The sequence below is a fragment of the Dasypus novemcinctus genome, chromosome 26, assembly GCF_030445035.2.
Source record: "Dasypus novemcinctus isolate mDasNov1 chromosome 26, mDasNov1.1.hap2, whole genome shotgun sequence".
Taxonomy (NCBI): domain Eukaryota; kingdom Metazoa; phylum Chordata; class Mammalia; order Cingulata; family Dasypodidae; genus Dasypus; species Dasypus novemcinctus.
In genome coordinates, this window is record NC_080698.1 from 34,644,531 (window position 1) to 34,665,314 (window position 20,784).

Consider the following 20,784-nt stretch of genomic DNA (forward strand, 5'->3'; position numbering starts at 1 on the left):
TGTATATTTGGGGGAGAGGAGAAGCTCTCAGAAAGGGGGTACCCTAGGATGTTAGGCAGATACCCCAAAAGGTATTGGTCTGATGCAGTATCTTTTTCTTATAAATACTCCATTTTCCTCTCTATTGGTTAAACAGTGTAAAAATATGCAGTTAGAACCATCAGATATAGGAAAATCTGTCCATAGTCCTAAACTGGGGATTCCCACAGTTGCCTCCCCAGAAATCTTAGCTTGTTGCATATGATTTGAGGATGTGATCAATGAGTAAATAATACTTAAAGGCAGTATTAAGCAGCTTTGCAATTAGACATGAGTCCCCTTGTCTTCAATTGGGACTGAAAACCAGGTATGGGTTCTGCCACACACTGTCTTAGATCCAAATATGTATTAAGTACAGGATATAGTAAAATAATTCTGAACTTGTTCAAAATCCTGGTTCCAGTAAGTATCAAGTAAATCACCAAGTTTTCTGACTTTAGATCAGGGAGTGTCAGATACACTTTGATTGTTCCAGGTGACCTGCATTTGATCTCCCTGTTTCATACTTTTACTAGGTACTTAATTAACATCAGCTCTTTGAACTGAAATCTAGTGATATCAGTCACATTAAAGACTTATCTTTGTTTCTACTGATTGTGAGCCATTTCTATATACCAGAAAAAAAAAAACCTATATTTGAAAAATATATTCATAACCTTTATCCAAAGAAAGACAGGAGCAAGGGAATATTGGCCCTAATACGTAACAGATAGATATGTTCATTGCTATGATTCTTTGGATTGCCATGGTTGAAGCAATGCACATAAAACCCATAGCAGGTTGTGGATGTGGCTCAAATGGTTGAGTGCCTGCCTCCCACATGGGAGGTCCCAGGTTCAGTTCCCAGTGCCTCTTGAAAAAACAAAAAATGAACAACAAGCAAACAAATGAAAAAACCAACTCGGAACCCAGTGTGGCTCAGTGGTTAAGTGCTGGCTTCCCACATACAAGGTTCCGGGTTTAATCCCTGGCCCCCAGTACCTAAAAAACAAAAACAAAAACAAAAAACCCTGTAGCATATGTCTGGAATGTTATTATGATTATAGCTCCCTATAGCTGGTAACACCACTTTTTCAAATGTGTTTACAAGTCATTAGCTAGGGAAGCAGATGTGGCTCAAGTGATAAGGCCTCTGCCTACCATATGGGAGGACCCGGGTTCGATCCCTGGGGCTTCCTGGTGAAAAAGAAGAAGAGAAACTGTGCCGTCTGTGTGGCACGAGCCAGTGCCTACGTGGTGAGCTGAGTGCCTGTGCAGTGAGCTGAGTACCCATGTGGTGAGCCAAGTGTCCATGCAGCGGGCCAAGTGCCCATGTGGGTGCCTGTGCAATGAGCTGAATGTCCACGTGGTGAGCCGAGTGCCCACACAACTGCCTGCATGGCAAGCTGAGTGCCCGCAGGGCAAGCCGAGTACCTGTGCAGTGAGCCGAGTGCCCATGCGAGTGCCCATGTGGCAAGCCAAGTGCCTGCATGGTGAGCCGAGTGCCCACATGAGTGGCCACGTGGTGAGCCAGTGCCTGCACAGCGAGCCAGTGCCCTTGTGGCGAGCCCACGCAGCAAACCGAGTGCCCGTGTGGTGAGCCAATGCCTGTGAAAGTGAGTCACGCAGAAAGATGACGACACAACAAAAGAGAGACAAAGGGGAGAGTCAAGGTGAAGCGCAGCAGAGACCAGGAACCGAGGTGGCGCAGCTGACAGAGAACCCCTCTCCATATCAGAGGTCCCCAGGATCAAATCCCAGTGAGTCCTAGAGGAGAAAGATGAGAAGAGAAGACAAAAAGAGAAATTGATACAGAAGATCACGCAGTGAATGGACACAGACAGCAAAAACAGGAAGGCAGGAAGGAGGGAGGGGAGGGGGAAATAAATAAGTTTTTAAAAAGTCATTAGCTAAAAAATGTTTTAAAACTCTTCCTATAATTAGAGAATGTAAATGCCCAAGGGTGGGTAATTGCAGTGCTTTGAAAGGGACTGACTCAGGAGGAGACAGCTGAAACCTATGGGGGGTTTGCAGTAGCTTATCCCACGGGACATTTCCTGACAAGTGAGCCAAGGCAGCTTCTTCAAGGGGTGGAAAGTTGCACTCACATCTTTACAGGTGAGTTTGAGTCAAGGACAGAGTAGAAAACCCTAAGTGGAATGATGTGTTTGTTCTCTGCACTTAGCCACTCATGCCAGCTAAGGGCAGATATTGTAAGGATCCCGGCGTGGTCTTATGAACACGTCTATCAGGTAGAGCCACATCTCTTGTGAAAGCTCTGTGAGAAGTTGCCAGAGAGCACAGGTGATTTCCTCATCCCTCAGAGGCCTCCTAGACGCTGCCATCTTTGCTTCTCTCCACACCCATCTGCTTCCATTCTGTCTCTCAGCCAGCATCCTGTTTGCACATGGCCAACGTGACTGTCAACCCCAAGTCAATACAACCTTACAAGTTCCCAGCCAGTAATGATGGATTTCCTGTGTTTCCTAATTCAAATTCTTGAGGAAATAAAAAAAGAGACTGGCCAAATCCAACCTATGAATTGATTCCCAGCCCAACTCTGAATGGGTTCTCTTTGGATCGGGAAGCTATCCTTGATCCGGTCATCAGTGGCTAATGGGTCAAGGTCATGTGGTGCAAGCATGGCCACCTAGGTCTGCCCCTTCTTCAGGGGCAATTTCTAGGAAAGTGGGCTGTGGACAGAGAAGGAAATGAAACCAGCCAGGTAAAGATGTCAAGGCAGGGCATCAAGGCAGAGTAGAAGCAGTAAGGTTCTGCCCGAGGGGAGAGATGAGAGCTGAAATGCAATGGTATACACATGTAGGTGGTCTGTGAGTTAAGTGTGATGCTAGGGAGTTTAGCTGGGGCCACAGGGAATAGGATACACAGTCAAAGGGGCTTTCTTGCCCTTGCCTCAGAAATCTACAAGCCTCTTCAATGGCACTGTCAAGGCCTTGTTCTCATCCTGCCTGGAATTAGTGGCATCCTGCCTTGAGTATGCAGCCACATTTTCTACACCAAAGAGCACCTGGCAACTGGCAATTACAAATGTGCTGTGAGGTGGACAGGTCCAATTACTTGGTATTAGGACTGTTCTAGGAAACCAGTAATAAATTATTGTTCGGGGGAATATGGAGACTTTATGAGTTCTAACATGAAGTACAAGAGAAAAGATGGTGATTTCAGGCTCCTTGTGAGAGGATGTATTATGGTTCACCAGAAAAACAGAACCAGTAGGATTTTTATATACACACAAACAATATATATAAAATCATATATGTAGTCATATAGAGAGCCCTCTCTATATGATTTTTAAGGAATTCGTTTTAATTCGTTTTAAGAAATTGGTTCATGTGATCGTGGGGGCTGACAGTCTGAAATCTGTATGGCAGGTTGCAGGCTGGAAATTCTGATGAGTGATGGTTAAGTCTTGAATCAGAATTTCTTCTTCTCAGAACCCCCAATTCTTTGCTTTCAAGGCCTCCAATTGATTGGACTAGGACCAACTGTATTACTAGGGTAATCTCCTTTATTTAACTCCAACTGATTGTAGATGCTAATCACATCTATGAAGTACCTCCACAGCAACATCCAGGGCAGTGTTTGACCAAACACCTGGACACCATAACTTAGCAAAGTTGGCACATAAAATTAACTATCACAATGAGAATATTTTATCTCTATCTCTCTCACAGTGTATAACTTAGTGCCTTAACTGGAGTTGGTGTTCAGAAGTACTGGTTGATTGAATGAATGGAATTAGGAGAAGAGAGTGATAGGGTGAAATAAAAGGCAGAGAAAGGGACTGTAGCAAGGAAAATGAAAGAAGAGAAGGAGGGAGAAGAAGGACAGGGAGAAAATAGTGTAAAGGTAAAAGATGCATATGGTAGAGGGAGGTATCAGGTTTCATTCATTCAACAGATCGTTATTGAGCACCTACTATGTGCCAGCCACATGGCTAGGTGCTGAAGATATGGCAGCAGATGAGATAAAGTCCCTATTTTCACAAAACCCACCTTCTATTAGAAGAAGTACACTCCTAAAGAATAATAACTAGTTGTTCAAAATAACCACAAATTGTGATAACTGCTATGAAAGAAACAAATGAGGGATTGAGCAAGCAACTATCAGGACTAGAGGGAGAGGTGAGTTTCCTTAGGTTATGTGGTCAGGGAAGTCTTCTGGGGAGAATTAGTTGCCTTTTTCTGGAGCCAAGTGCACTCTTGGAAAGGGAAGAAAGGAATTCTGAGAGAACTCAAGTTCCAGAATGGGACATTAAAAAAAAAAACACAACAACTATTAAAGCACAATCAAACAGCCTGTTTTCTGTTGAAGTGAGTACCAGGCCTGTTTCTCTGTGAAGCGATATGGCATAAACCACCCCATAATCCCAAGAGTATGAAATAATCAGATATGTAAGGAGCAATCAATTCACATAGTACTTGGCAAGTACTTAGGAGGCTCTGGAAATAAATGCAGACTCTGAAGGGATCACTAAGGGATTTCAGACCCAAAGGTAATCAATTAATGAGCTTCTTTATCTATGTAAAATTGAGAGAAAAATAGCGAAGACCCAGGGTTTGAAGATAAGTTGGCTTGAAAACTATTTTAAAATAAATTACAGTGGAGTGAGGATTTGGAGTTTTTAAACCATTTACTGCATATTTTCTCAGCCATGGGAAAACCAACCTGATCATTTCTCCATACTGCCTTTTTTTTAAACATCAGGTTTTGACAGCCCTGATAATCTTGCTTGAAATAGATCCATTTTGGGACGACAGGTATTGATCATATGCCAAATAGCCATCATTAGTCAACTCTACATGTTTATTAGCTCAGATAGAGGAGTTTTCCATCTTCAGTCCACCCACCCCACACTGCTAACTTTAATCCCACCCTCTCCCCATTTCCAAAATGGAGATTTCAGCTTGCAACCCATGTGAAATTTATCTGTGCAGAAAGAGACACATCTGTTATTTTTAACTGGCTACTGTTTATGTCCTTTCTTTGTGGTAACAGCATCCTAGTTTCCTTAGGGGAATTACTCTTTCTCTATTGCATGAAGTCTTAGAGCCTGCCGCCCCTGACTCCTGCTAAGGCAGTCTCACTCTCTCCCGGGAACTTGAGTCCTGAGAGGAATTACCCAAGAGGAGAAAGTGGCCAAGGCTGGTTCCTCCTGGCAGCATGCTGAAAGGCTGGCATTAATTGGTCCCCACCCCCTAGATCCCTGGAGCTGCCCCATTTACTGCCATAGCATCTGATTTTATGAGATATTCCATTTCCTTTCAAAAGAAATTTTTTTTTCTTGCTTAACAAGCTAGAATTAAACTTGGTTTAATATGGATATATAGGCTTATATCTCTTGTAAATTTTAGACCAAAGTAGTATAATTATGTGGCACTTTTCCACTGTTATCTTCTCACTTTGAAGAGATTTCCTTTGCCCCAGCAAAACTAAGATGACTTATCTTTTCTGAAACACATTTTGATTTCCAAACTTTTCACCATGATCTGTCTGTTTTCTCTTCCTCGAATGCTTTTGAGTTCTCTGTTTCTGTCAAAATCCTCCCCTTACTATCAGTCCAAGTTCAAAAGAAACTTTGCTGAGACTTCCTGTCATCTCACCTCCCAGAAATGAACTCTCCTTTCTGTGAACCTGATAAAATGTGGTATTTGTTCTTTTTTTTTTTTTTTAAAGATTTATTTATTTATTTAACTCCCCCCCCTCCCCTGGTTGTCTGTTCTTGGTGTCTATTTGCTGCGTCTTGTTTCTTTGCCCGCTTCTGTTGTCGTCAGCGGCACGGGAAGTGTGGGCAGCGCCATTCCTGGGCAGGCTGCTCTTTCTTTTCATGCTGGGCGGCTTTCCTCACGGGCGCACTCCTTGTGCGTGGGGCTCCCCCACGCGGGGGACACCCTTGCGTGGCACGGCACTCCTTGCGCGCATCAGCACTGCGCATGGCCAGCTCCACACGGGTCAAGGAGGCCCGGGGTTTGAACCGCGGACCTCCCATATGGTAGACGGACGCTAAAGATGTGAACTGAATTCTCTTGGATCCAATTTCATATTTGAAGTTCAATAGCTGGGGTTCTTAAGATGGTCTTCAGGGAATCTTTAAAAACCCCTGAACTTGTAAGCAAATGTTCTTTATAGATACTTAGCGGTATTTTTCCGAAGACAGTGTCTAAGGCTTAAAACTAGATTCTCAGAGAGATCTGTGCCCTATAAAAGGTTAAGAATGACCTGCCACCTTCAGGTCTAGAAGCAATTAGAGTAAAACATTTATCACAGGCATACTATGTTGTTTAATCCTTCTGGTAACCTAATGCAATAGTTCTTGTTATAACTATAATAATTGTTATCACTTACATTTATTGTATGCTTTCCTTGTGTCAGGCACTGCTCTAAGTATTTATATATACATACATACATATATAAATATATATATATATATATATACTCCCCCAAGCTCTCTTGAATAGGTAACATTTATCATTCTTCCCATTTCACAGATGATGAAACTGAGACACAAAGAAGTCACGTAATTTGCCTCAGTTCACACAACCAGTAGTCGAGTTCTTTATTCAAACCCAGTGAGGTTACTCCTAAGCTTCTGCTCTGTTAGGTCACAGCTAACATGTAGTAAAGCTGGGATTCAAACTTGTATAAGTTGACTTCTCTGTCCTGCTTCTGAACTGAACTCAAGTGTTTTAGTAACTCACCAAGGTTATGGAGCTAGGAGGTGGTAGAGGCCAAATCTGAAACTATGCCTGTCTAATTCCAAAGCCCATCCTTTTTCCACTTTGCCTTCTGCTTTAGAGTGTACTGAACTTGGTGCCCTGAGGAGCCTGTAGGAAAGAAAAGAAGTTTCCTGCTGTAGTGGAATCCTCAGGTGCTTAGGAAGAGACAAAAACATTTATCATCAAACCTCAAACTCCATAAAACCAGAGATTGGCGTTCCCCACTACTGGCTTTGTGTAGTGTGCATAGCAGGCTCTCAATAAGTATTTGCTGACTCAGTAAATCAATGCAGCTACAACAACAGAGATGGGTTCTAGGACAATTCATTCGGCAGGAAATATTAATAGGGGCTTAGCTTAGGCAGGGACTACAAGCGCAGATGCCCAGTCAGTGGCCATCATAAATGAGCCATGTGACCCATCGGGTAACAAAAGGAAGCAAGGGGGCCGTGGTCTGCTCATTAGCATATTCAAGCACCACTCAAAAGCACATTCAGATAATTTATTCATTTAGTCCTCACTGCCACCTTGCTAGGGACCTATAATTGTGCTCCCCCGTTTTCAGTTGAGGGTCCTAAAGTGCAGAGAGGTCACAGAGGTCACAGCTTAAAAACAGAGGAGTTGGAATCAAGTCTAGGTGGTGTGACTTCAGGATGACGACTACCCCACCCTGCCTGTGGACGATGTCTGTGCAAGTGTGGAGGCAAATGTGAGTGACCGAAACCTCATGGCGGAATGGAGCTTTTCAGTGAGAAGGAAAATCCAAAAGTGCATTGTGAACACTTCGGAATTTGGCAGAGGGTACCTGGATGTCACTGCGACCTCTGAAAGACCAAACCATAGAGACACTGTACACTGTCTGCCCAAGGGGATGTTTGTGCGGGTCTCTTCATCCTTTACTTTCTCTCTGGAGGCTCTCTGGAAGTAATCTCAAAGCAGTGCTGCTTTGCATGGGCAGCAGATGCTGTCAACCACCAAAAACACACTTCTGGAAGTTTTTCTTCCAGTCGTGGTCGTTGATTTGCTCTAACCCTTCTGTCCTCTCCCTCCAGACCTTTTTCATGATTAGTGTCATACATTTGCAGATAGCTATTTCCCATAATTCCTTGAACCCCAGCCTTAAAAGACTCAAACTGAAGAGCCAGGAGGCTAGGGTGCAGGGGGCGGATCATGAATTTGTTGCTCATTTTATCATTCTCACCAAGTGTCTTAGTTCGCTGTAACAACCACCACAGACTGGTTGACCTCAACACCAGGACACTATTGTCTCACAGTGTTGGAGGCTAGAAGCTCAAAAAGCCATGTTTTCTTTGAAGTCCGTAGGGCAACTTGCTGGCAATCCATACCTCAGTCTCCGCCTCCACCCCTTGGCAGTCTGTCTCCTTCTGTCTCCTGTTGTTGTGGCCAAATTTCCTCTAATTCAAAGGACTCCAGGGAAGCGGATTTGGCTCAACTGATAGAGCGCCCACCTACCACATGGGAGGTCCAGGGTTCAAACCCAGGGCTTCCTGACCTGTGTGGTGAGCTGGCCCACGCGCAGTGCTGATGCGCGCAAGGAGTGCTGTGACATGCAGGACTATCCCCATGTAGGGGTGCCCCGTGCACAAGGAGTGTGCTCCACAAGGAGAGCTGCCCTGCGTGAAAAAGGTGCAGCCTGCCCAGGAGTGGCACTGCACACAGGGAGAGCTGACGCAACAGGATGATGCAACAAAAAGAGACACAGATCCCCAGTGCTGCTGACAAGAATATAAGCAGACACAGAAGAACACACAGCAAATGGACACAGAGAGCAGACAGTGGGGGGGGGGGGGGGTGGAGGGAAGGGGAGAGAAATAAATAAAAAAAAAGAACTCCAGCCATGCTGGGTGAAGGCCCACCCTGACTCAGTTTGGCTTCACCTGAATGAATATTGTCTTCAGAGATGCTGTTTACAAATGGGTTCACATTGGCAGGACTCGGGGCTAGCACCGAACATGTCTTTGTGGGAACATGATTCAATCTATAACACCATGGGGAAATCTTATGAGCCCATTAGGATTAGAGCAGGGTTTTTAGAACAATGTCAACCTTGGCATTACTGACAAAATCCTTTGCTGCGCGGGCTGTCCTGTGCATTGTAGGATGTTTAAAGCATCTCTGGTCTCCACCATGAGATGCCTGTAGCACCCACCACATGTGGCAACCAAAAGTCTCTCCAGACATTGCCAAATGTCCCCTGTGGGTATCAAAATCACCTCTGGTTAAGATCCTCTGGATTCAAGCTACAGACACATACGAGTACACATGGGCACTTACGTACTGACAGTCACCTTGGTATAGGGATTTTTTCCCCCTTTGCTGTTGTAGTTTTTGTGTGTGTGGTTTTTTTCCTTTGCTGTTTGTTTTATCCAAAGAGGCATCTTTGCTTCAAGCTTGACTCCTATTTTTCAGGTCTAACCATTTCATGAAAACTTTCCAAAAAGTTGTTTGTAATTACTAACACTATTGAGCACCATTGTATTTTTGGTACTCTGCTAAGCATTTTATGTGTATTTTTTTTTTTCATTTAATCATCAAAATAAGAGGAAGGTCCTGTCATTCCCCTTTTATAAACAAAGAAACTGAAAGACAGGGAGGCTGAGTCATTGGACCTAGGTTTCACTGTTTTGAGTGAGAGAGCTGGAATGTGGATTCACGCTGATAACCTAATTTCCCTTCTTGTCCTTCTTGTCCCTTCCAGATTTGGATGAAATTTACAACATCATTCATGTGTTCCCCTTCACTTACTTATCTCAGAAGGTTGGCAAATGCAATAAAATTTGAGCTCTGAGTCACAGCCACACTCCTATGTATTTACATTGTGTGCAGTGTCCGGTTTATGAGGCCACTGATTGAATCTCCAGGTGTGCAGATGAGAGCTGGCACTCATTGTGGACATACATCTTTCTCTTGTCACCACCAGAGTGTCTCTATGTGTTCCCGTGCCAGTGGAACTACCGTCCTGACCACTGCATGTACGGAAGCAACTGCAGAGAGGCCGAACTTGAAGGCGTGTCTGTTCTGCATGGGAACCGAGGTGTCTACCATGACGACAAGCAGCCGACTTTCAAAGCGCTCTACGAGGCAATCCGGGATGTAAGTGGGCTCCTGCCATGCGCTTGGCAGCATGAGGCAGTGTGGCGGCTTTGGTCACCTGTCCTTTTGAAAGTCAAATGATTCCTCCAAAGCCCTGAGTTTTACCAGTTTTCCCCAACTTAAGTCACTCTATTTTCATTATATCCTGTCTTTACTTAATACGTCCAAGTAAGTTCCTTGGTTTTTCTTCCTTAAATAGATGTACTTAAGGAGGCAATTTCATATCAGAAAGGGAACTCCTATGCCGTTTGCCATAATAGAGGGTAAAGATAATAGAATAAAAATAAAATATTATTCAGTTCAACCTAAACTACCTGTTGAGCAAACAGGCACTGAGATGCTCAATTATGACAATGAGCTGAAAGAGAAGTAACGATCCAGGCTTCATTCACTTACTGCAATGGTACAAGCAAGAAGCAAAAAAAGAGGTGCCAGTTTCCCAGCATCCTATTCTTCCCCATGGAACAGCACTGGGTGAGGGTCAGGCAGCTGCAGTGCAGAGGCGGGGCTCATCCCATGGCCAAGAAGCCCGGATAAAGGCTCCTGCATCGCTATGGACCCATGGCCCAGAGAGCGGGGAGAAGCGTTAGGGATGGAAAGCTTCTGAGATAGAGTGGGGACAAGTGCCTCAGCCAAGGACCCCCTTTAGAAGGACCCCAGAGAAGGAGGTCTGGGGCATAAAGAACAATGAATATCTGCATTATTAAATATGCAGAAAACTGCAGTGTGCTCTCTGATGCCAAGTCTGGTGTGGGGAGGGCAGCTTTGCTCCATGAAACCTTCCAGCTGAAGCCTAGATCACACATAGGATGTTGACGTGGAGACAGACTTCTCACAACCCAAGGGCCACCCTGAGTCCTTTGACAAGATCGATTGTCAAGTGTTAAAGAGCAGTGAAAAACATATTAAACATATTTTTAAAAAAAGATATTAGAGGGAAGTAGACTTGGCCCAATGGATAGGCATACGCCTACCATTTGGGAGGTCTGCAGTTCAAACCCCGGGCCTCCTTGACCCGTGTGGAGCTGGCCCATGCGCAGTGCTGATGCGCGCAAGGAGTGCCCTGCCACTCAAGGGTGTCCCCTGCATAGGGGAGCCCCATGTGCAAGGAGTGCGCCCCGTAAGGAGAGCCGCCCAGCGTGAAAGAAAGTGCAGCCTGCCCCGGGGTGGTGCCGCACACACAGAGAGTTGACACAACAAGATGACCAGACAAAAAGAGACATAGATTCCCTGTGCTGCTGATAAGGTTGGAAGCAGTCACAGAGGAACGCACAGCGAATGGACACAGAGAGCGGACAACTGGGGGGAAGGGGAGAGAAATAAATAAAAAATAAATCTTAAAAAAGAAACATTAGAATGATCTTGCAGCAAATGGGAAGGTTGAAAGGACTTACTTTGTGGTTCACCATCTCGAATCATGTCAAGTCTTATTTGCTAGCACCTTGCAGCCCACATTTTGGGAAACACAGCATTCCACATGACCTTCTACCTTGAGTTTGCTAGGTGCAAAACAATAAAAGTTACTTTCAGGGATTACCTTTTGAAACTGCTCCAAGACATGGAGCAGAAGTCATCAAATTGGGGCAAATCTGGCCTGCTGCCTATTTTTGTATGCTGGGTGGACTAAACATGATTTTTACATTTTTAAATAGTAGAAAAAAATTAAAATAATAGTTCATGACATGAGAAAATGACATGAAATTCAAATTTCAGCATCTGCAAATAAACTCTTATTAGGACACAACCATGCTCAAGCAATTTCTTATTGTCTGTGGCTGCCTTAGCTCTACAACAGCAGAACTGAGTATTTGCAATAGAGACTGGCCCACAAAGTCTAAAATGTTTTTCTCCAACCCTTTACAGAAACAGTTTGTCAACCCCTGGCATAGAGTTTGTAGACTTTATTAGATTTTTTTTTTCTTAAGGACCAGAAGTCTCTCAGGGTTTCTTGAATGGGCTTTGGTGTGTACAGTAAGAGGCAAATCCCATGACATAGTAATGCATTTTTGCATGTATGAACATGTGCGTTTTGCTAAGGAGAGGGTATTAGTCAGCCAAAGGGGTGCTGATGCAAAATACCAGAAATTGGTTGGTTTTTATAAAGGGTATGTATTTGAGGTAGGAGCTTACAGATACCAGGCCATAAAGCAGAAGTTACTTCCCTCACCAAAGTCTATTTGGAGCAAGATGACTGCCAATGTCTGCGAGGGTTCAGGCTTCCTGGGTTCCTACGTTCTTGGGGCTTGCTTTTCTCTGGGTTCAAGTTTCCTTTCTTCCTGGGGCTGGCTTCTCTTTCCTCTGCAAGCTTATTTCCCAGGGCTCCAGCTTCAGTCTTCAGCATCAAACTCCAACATCAGAACTCCAACATCAGAAAACCCTCAACTCTGTTCCTTGTCATGCCTTTTATCTGTGAGTCTCCATCCACCAAGGAGTGGGGACTCAATACCTTAATCATAACTCAATCATGCCCAGGTACAGATCAGATTATAAGCATAATCCAGTATCTATTTTTGGAATTCATAACCATATCAAACTGCTACAGAGAGCCCCAGAAAATTCCGACTCTGGCATTCTCAGAGTTGTTTTCTGTGCAAGGAAAGAGTTTAGTATGCATATAAGCTAACACCTCTTTCTTCTCTCCTCTATTTCCTGTTGTTTGGTTTTCAAAGGCCAGGTAATTTAATTATGTAGCAAGTTTGTTCTGTACTTAGTGATATCATCACATTCAGATATCCAAGCACTAACTCCAGGGGCAAGCCCCTTCAGGAGTACAAGCAGAAGTTGTGTGCACCACAGAGCCATTCTCAGATTTCTTTTCTAATCTGTTGACTCTGGTTGGGAATTGAGTGACTGTGGTTCTTTAATGCGCACACACATATACACACACAGAAAGTACCAATATGAAGTGAGGGTGGCACTAGGATTCAGCTCCAAAGTCCAGCTACTTGTCACCTACCAGCTCAAGGCAGGAGGATATGATGAATGGCTGTATCTACTGAGGAGCGTGTATCCAGTTGCCCATCTTTGGCACATCTGGCACATGGGTTCTCATATGCCTGGACTCTACATTACTTTTCAAGGCAAAGACAGGCAATTCCTGTTACCTTCCTTTCTGACAACCGAGTATATGGCCATCAACTTGACCCCCACTGGACCTTCCCTTTCCTTCCAAGAAGAGGCTGTGATATATATACTCTGTATGCTGAGAACATGTTTGTCCAGTGACACCAAAGACTGATCATTTAAGAGACAGCAGAAAGGACCAATGGGAAGATAACCAGCCTTACCATGTGTTTTCAGCATTCCTGTCCTTTCCTTTTACTTGTGTCTCTTGGGTTACAACTTGTTTGTTTTCTGGGGGACTAGAAAGAGGGTGAAATGGATGGTCCTGCCTAGCACACTCAGTGATATTCCTCAGTTGGGTCTAAAAATTTTCATTCTGGCATTTGGATCAAGAATATGACTAATCCATCCCCAAATGTGAGTAAATACAGACAGACGCCATCACATGGAATGAATTTCCCACCCTCCAATAATGCTGTGCACCATAGTGTAGTGGGGTCAGGGCTTGGCTTTGGGGATGGACAGACCTGGGTTCAAATCCTAATTTTATCACTTTCTGGTAATCCGTCATTAACTCTGCAACCTTACACTTCTGGACTTCAATTTTCTTACCTGTGAAATGGGGAAATAATATTATCTGCCGCAAAAAGGTGTTGTGAGAATTAATAAGATGATGACCTTTAAATTCTTTAGTGCAGTACCTGACATATATACCCAATAATTAGAAGTTGTTTTGATGAAGATAATTTTCACTCCTTGTTCACTTTTTCTCATTTGCCCTCTCTCTTCCTCTCTTTCTGCTGATAAATATTTTCTCTCTATCTTTATTTTTCTTCTCCCTTCATCTCTCTCCGAAAATATTCTCTTTCCCTCTCACCTCACTTCCTCCATCTTTCCATCTTTCTCTCTTCCTCCTTCCACCCTCCACCTTTCCATCAATCTTATGCACTCACGCACCCTAACCCTAAACCTGTCTGTGTGTGTGTGGAGGGGCAATGCCCCATCATGATGCAAGGTAAGTCATTTATCAGATAGACTTCTTACAGTAATTATTTCAACAATCATTTATGATGCATCTATTTTTAATGCCAGGAATGATTTTAGGTTCTAGGAATTCTGATGTTAAGATGGACAAAGCCCAAGTTCTCTTGAAGCATATATTGTGGTGAGGGAAGTCAGAAAATACTCACATAAACAAAGAAAACAGAGACCATTTGATAGTTGTAAGACCTTGTTAAAAAGGAACCAAAGGGGGAAGCAGCTGTGGCTCATACAATTGGGCTCCCGTCTACCATGTGGGAGGCCCTGGGTTCTGTCCCAGGGCCTCCTTGTGAAGGCAAGCTGGCACGTGGAGAGCTGATGGCCCATACCCGCAGAGAGCTGGCACAGCAAGATGACTCAACAAAGGGAGACAAGCAGACACAGAAGAATGCACAGCGAATGGACACAGAGAGCAGACAGCAAGCAAGCCATGGGGGGGGGGGCAGATAAAAAATAATAAATAAATAAGTAAATAAATAAATGAAAAAGGAACCACGTTCAGTCCCAGTTACTGCCTTAAAAAAAAAGAGGAACCAGAGCACTCCAAGAGAGAGGTTGGGTGGAGAGGAGTGGTGCATTAGCCAGGGGGAGGCCTCTGCAAGCCTGAGACTTAACCAGATGGGAGCAGCTATGGGGAATTTACTAAACAGAAGGAATAACCAGGGGAAAGTCCTGTGGGCAGGAATGCATTTGGTGTGCCAAAGGGACAGGGAGGAGACCACAGTGGCCAGAATGGTGAGGTCAAGGGACAGAGGAAGAGACGAGAGTTGAGGTTTCCAGGCCACTGAAGAGCCTTTAGAACAAGGGAAGAGTTTGAACCTTATTCTAATTGCACTGGAAAGTCCATATGGGAGGGCAACATGCTCTGATTTTTGCTTTTAAAATATCTGCCTGGCAATTCAATGGGGATAGTCCATGAGTGAAAACACAAAGGCTGTTTATGCCATCCAGAGGAGACACGGTGGCACGGACTTGCCTGGCAGCAGGAAGATGGGTATAAAGGCCATGTTTGGGATAAAGAATTTACCTGACTCACTGATGGATTGAAGGGAATGAGGGAAGGAGAGGGATCAAGGATGACTCCAAGTTCTGAACCCACCCTATTCTAGTCATTGAGGATAAAGGGGCAAAAAGGAGAGATCTAGGCCTGGTCTCAAGGACCTCATAGATTGTATACAGTCTACTATGAAAAAAAAAGTGGTCTGGGACAAATCTGATCTGGGACAGAACCTTCTTGCATTAAGTAATGCATAATCTCCTTCTGGGAAGAAATTAGCCTTTCTGATAAACATGCTTAAGCAATATTTCTGATGAACTTTGAAGGGATTAAGACTGTTCTAGGAAACCAGATACCCACCTACTCTGCTGACTGTCAAACAAGAGTCTACTGACCTTTAACCATTCTTTTCTTCCTTTTCTCCTCCCTAGTCTTTTTGTATAAAATGTCCGTGCCAAGAACGAATCTTTGACTTGGCCGACTAAAGGCCTTCTTGCTTGCAACGAGATTGTCGTAAAACTGACACATGCTCATAATTAAATGGTCTGAAAGATTTATTTTGGAAAATACTGCTCATGAACATATTCTGTGGGAAAACAGGAGAATTTTTTTAAAAGAAAAAACAATATTAAGTGGAAAAAACAGCAACCAGTATTTGATACCTAAATTATTAAAATATTCATTGCAAATAAATTTCACTAGTAATTGCTAAACTCTAGATTTCATGAAATTGCTGTAGACATATCCTTAACTTGCTTCCTTAAGATTGCCGCAAAGGTTTTCTTTTTCTTTTCGTCTTTAAAAAATAGGAAGACTACAGTGTTTCGTTGTAGTAGATTTCAAGTATCTACTTGAGTCTTGGTTTTACTCAACAAGGATGTGCTATATATAGAATATGCTGTCCTTAGAGATGAGCTTTGTCTTTAGATTTTAAGCTTTAAGGGCCCAAATAAATCTTTTTTTTTTTTAAGTAAAGAAACTGAGAGGCCCAGAGAGGTTAAATGATTGCCTAGGTTTGCACAGCCCAGACATGATTTGAGCATAGGTCCCTGAGGTCCTTTTTACTATAAGAACATAGAAAATCTGTGACTGCATGGTTATTGTAATTACCATTTCATTCTCTAGTATAAGTTATTTGCATTTTAAATGGCATTTCAGTTACTAAAGTAGTTGTTTTCTTTCTTTTTTTTTTTCTTTTATCATCTTTCAGTTTCCCTTTCAAGACAATCTCTTTCAATCCATGTATTACCCTCTTCAGCTGAAGTTTTTGGAGACTGTGCATACTTTATGTGGACGAATCCCCCAAGTTTTTCTGAAGCAGATTGAGAAAACAATGAGAAGAGTTTATGAGAAACACGTCATCATCCGTGTTGGTTCCAATCAGATGCACTGAATGTTTTTAATTTTCTTCCTTTTTATATTTGGATTGCAGGCAAAGTCAATTAGGCATGATCAAGGAAATATTATTCTTTAAGCAGCCTGGGTCTTTTTTTGTGTGAATATTTAATGGTGCTCCATGACTGTTGAGGTTAAGACTTGTTACATTTTTCAAAATTAGCTGCCCCCAGAAGGGAATATGGTTTTAATTTTGTCGAAGTGCTATTCATCTTTCTGGTTTTTTAAAAAAAATTATTATTCATGTAACATTGTTCAAGCACTATAAGCTAGCTATGAAAAGGAACATTTCATTTGTGAGCCTTCCATGTCCTTTGTGTCTCAGACCATTTCAGTCTAAGACCACATAACATCTAACTTGTTTTATTTCTCTAACAGTCCTGAGATTCTGTCTATGCAATTGACCCCCACCCTTGTTATAAAAGTAATACATCCTTATTGTAAAAATGGGTCAGTGGACCAAAATCAAGATTAGATGAGCCATAGTCCTACCAACCACTGGATAATATCATTATTTTAATGTGGTTCCTTCCAGTCTTTTTTTCCTATTCCTATATTTATTTGCTGGTTGCCTTTTCCATTAAAACACGTATCTAAATCAGGTAGTCTGGGCAAAAGCTGACCCTTATGCTGAGGTTTTTTATGTAGGAGACAAAAGAGACAAGATGAACATGATGTATACAATCCTTTATTTACAATACGTCTGGGGGAAGCACTCAGGTTTCAATTAATTGGGCAGTATTATGGATGAAGCATGTCTGGGGGTATTACGCAAGAAAAATTGTTAAGATTTATTGAAGACTAAACCATAAGAAATCTCTATGCAACAGCACATAGCTTCTGAAAGGAAAGTCAGTAATTATGTTAAACCCAAGGGGTCTGTTTAGCAAAGAGATGTGATTTTGTGTTTGCCCACAGACAAAAACATTTTATCTCTTAAATCATCAGTAGGTGTGGCCATGTTTCTTTTTTAAACTCTTGGGCAATAGGTGGATCAAAGACCAACTTCCTATGTAATGTAAATCAAATAAGTAATTCAGTTCATTCCACTGGCAAGAAAATGAAACTTCCTATAAGCTTTAGAAAGCTCTCCTTAAATTTCTTTTCTCTAGGGTGACCCAGGTGTTAGCCAAGGAACTGGGCAGGGCTTATCTCCTAGCTACGGTAGAAGAAGTTCTGTATTCTATTCCCTAAAGGGATCTGATTTAATCCCTAGTTGCTCCTGTAGTTGGTATCAGCATAAGGACATCTCAAATGACTTGTGCATAAATAATCTCCTTGACGTTTCCAATAGTCTAACAAAATTAGTAGGGCAGGTATCATCCCTACGGCATAAATAAGGAACTTGTATCAAAGAAACAAACCCAATATACCAAAAATAATTTTGCTATAGGACATACAGGTATGTATAAATCCATCCCATTTCACAGAAAAATTTTTGGAAATAAAAATATTAAGTGCTTTTTGCCATTTATAAAAAGCAATCTTAAAGTGTGAAATGAAAAATATTACTTCATTAATGTAAATATGGTATTCTATATATTGTGAGTCCAGTAGGATATCATAAGTTCTATACCAGCAGGAAAAAAAAATGTTACCCTGAAAAAATGTATGAAAATCTCAACCCTACAAAGAAATGTATAGATATGAATGGATATTGGTAAGCCCCACCATTACGGTAGTAACAAATTAAATCTAAAATGTTAGGGTAATAACCCACACTTTCCTTTCAATCAGTAGAGTGGCCTGGGATTTGTTATTTTTGTTAAGAAAGCTACCATTATGATGTGAAACTCTTATCTTTGCTATTGTCTTTTATTTTCCTCATTGCACGACTAGAAGTAACAACATTATTTTTTATCTTTGGTGTTCAGTCTTCCATCCTTGAAAGATGGGCATAGATGATAGGGGTAAATTTTTGAATTGTCTTTTAGATGGAGGAAAATGTACCCTCTGTATCCATAAACAGGCTTTTAGTGAAAGAACCAGGATGTAAATATGATTTTTTGCCTTGCCTTTCATTCCAGTTTTCTTTCCATTTGTTCAGCATGGCCAGTAAAACCCACAAATGTCATTCAAATTTGTTTCTGAGTGACAGGCCTAAAGAAGTTTCCTCCCCTCCTTTGTCAAGACCCACCAAAAAAATCTGCTGTAAAGACTTTGGGTATGGCAATGCCTTTTCTTCAATGAAGGCCAGGTTTACTCACAATGCTCAACTATTGGTGCTGGTTTGAATACTCAGGTCAGGTTTTCCAGTAGAGGGCAATGATAGAACATTCTAGAACATTCTAGAATGACTTCATTCTAGATGAATTATGAGATGTGGGACCTGGTGTGATTTTCTACCTTGGAAATCTTTTATTTTATCTTGAAGTTTTAGGAGAGTTTGTAGAAAATTTAGGGACAAATTACTCTTCTTCTAATCCCTACTGCCTGGAAGTGCCAGTTATTTTCTATCGCTAGGATGTTACCATGAGGCAGTATTTTCACCACTCTTGATAATTCCCAGCAACCTGCTAATCAGCATCTCTGCAATCTGGGAGCCAAAAATTTTAATTCAGTGGATTTCTAAAACATGCAGGCTGTGGTCTGAAGTTTGCCAAAGGTTGTGTTGCCCTTATCATATTGAATCCACACTGGGAAAAGCAGGGAACTGGTTCTCTCCTCTTCTCCTGCCCTGTCCTGTCTGCTCTCCTTTCTTTTCTTCTTATTTCTTTTAAAATTCTGTTTAATGCATACAACTATTGCAATGAAGAGTGAAAGAACACGTTCTCAAAGCAAAATGTGACGGTATTTTTATACGCATTGAGACTGAGGCTCTCAGTAGCAGGGTCACTAGAAATGGTGACACTATTTTCTTGCTGATTTTCTTCCAATATAAATTTCAGAAATCATGACTTAATGTTGAAAATTCCAATACTTAAAACAGTAACTGGCTCGAAAACCAGCTAGTTTTCCTTCAGCTTCCAAAATGACAATTTAGCGTTTTTTAATATAACACCACAAGCTTTACTATTTATTTGAAATAATGTCTATTTCACATTCATTGCTTCCATTGCAAATTGCTGTGACTTGTACTGAATTTATCTTGAAAATGGGCATTTATAGAGACTTAAAGAGGTTTGACTGTATTTCTCCTTGCAATTATGATGTTGGTAAACAAAAACAAAACAAAGCATACAAAACCTTATTACTCATAGTCATAAAATACTGATCCAATAACGGAAAAATCACTTCAACCCACCTTGAAAATAGAGCAATATTAATATAAACTTAGATTCATGTGTAAATATTGCCTGATTTTATTTCCACATAAAAGATAAGTTACATGTTGATAAACCAAAATGAATATGATTTCATGATTGAATTCAGAAATATGTTGAATTCCAAGGAAGCAGAAATCTTTATATTCTCATTTAATAAAATGGTTGGCAAACTTTCCGACATTTTTCTCTTCCTCCAATTTTTTCATCTTCTGCTTTTTAATTTTTACCTTTCCCTTCCTATTTAAGATATAAGCTTCTGAGTTGTACCTAGAAACTTGGCTTTAGCGGCAGAGTGACAGAGCTTGGGGATCCCTGTACAGGCAGAACTAAGTTCTATTCCTTAGACCAAATCTTTATTATAAGAGTTTTTCTGGGGGGAAAAGCATAATACACACACACACACACACCATATGCCTTTTAAAGGAGGAGCCAGCATTTGTTTATTATCTGTGAACTGAAGAACAGTAGATAGTGAAACCTTAGGTCAAATCAATTCACAAAAGCGGGGCTGGTGTGTAAAGCCAATGGGATTTCCTTGGCAATGAAGGGAGAGCTTTCTCCTAGTTTTTGTTCTTCACAGGTCAAAACTGGAAATATTCTCTTGAGTCTTCAAGATCCAAAGCATTTATGCTTGTATCTTCATATACCGAACATGTAAGAATTATGTGCAAATTTCTGCTTCATCAGTTGTGCATGTTTGTGTTATCACTGAAAAAGCATACCCATTGTTTATAGCTCCCAAGGAGACCTGAATGCATTTTTTGTGTTGCAAAACATTTTTTGGTAATATTTTCATAAAGAAATGAATGTCAAACAGAATACTCCAAAGGGACATGAATTATTACAGCAAATTAAAAGGGACACAATTATGATGGTTTAATTATTGTCTTGTCTTTAAGTGCCATCTCCTATTTTTAGCAAGTTTTTTTAATTTGTTTGTTTTGTTTCGCTTTTAATTAAAAGCTTTAAAAAAAAGTCTCTTGTGTTATTTTGGAAGTGTTTCTTTTCCTTTATAGTATTTCAAGTTTAAAAGGTAGTTTTATGGTTTTGTAGTTGAATATAATTGTTCTTCTGATGTTCAAAGAAATGTATGGTTTAGCAAGTAGCTTAGTCTATTAAAGACATCGTTAAAATTTGATTTGTTTATAACATG

The 20,784-nt window shown here is 41.6% G+C and overlaps 1 protein-coding gene across 1 annotated transcript in view; it reads left to right on the forward strand.

The window, feature by feature from the left end:
• Positions 1–20,511, forward strand: part of GXYLT2 (glucoside xylosyltransferase 2) — a 109,356-nt gene extending 88,845 nt beyond the window's left edge. Inside the window, exons 6-7 of the mRNA XM_004456218.5 lie at positions 9,697–9,869; positions 16,181–20,511. Coding sequence (XP_004456275.1) covers positions 9,697–9,869; positions 16,181–16,363 — 356 coding nt within the window. The 3' untranslated portion in view covers positions 16,364–20,511. The remainder of the gene's footprint in view (positions 1–9,696; positions 9,870–16,180) is intronic.
• The last annotated feature ends 273 nt before the right edge of the window (positions 20,512–20,784 follow it).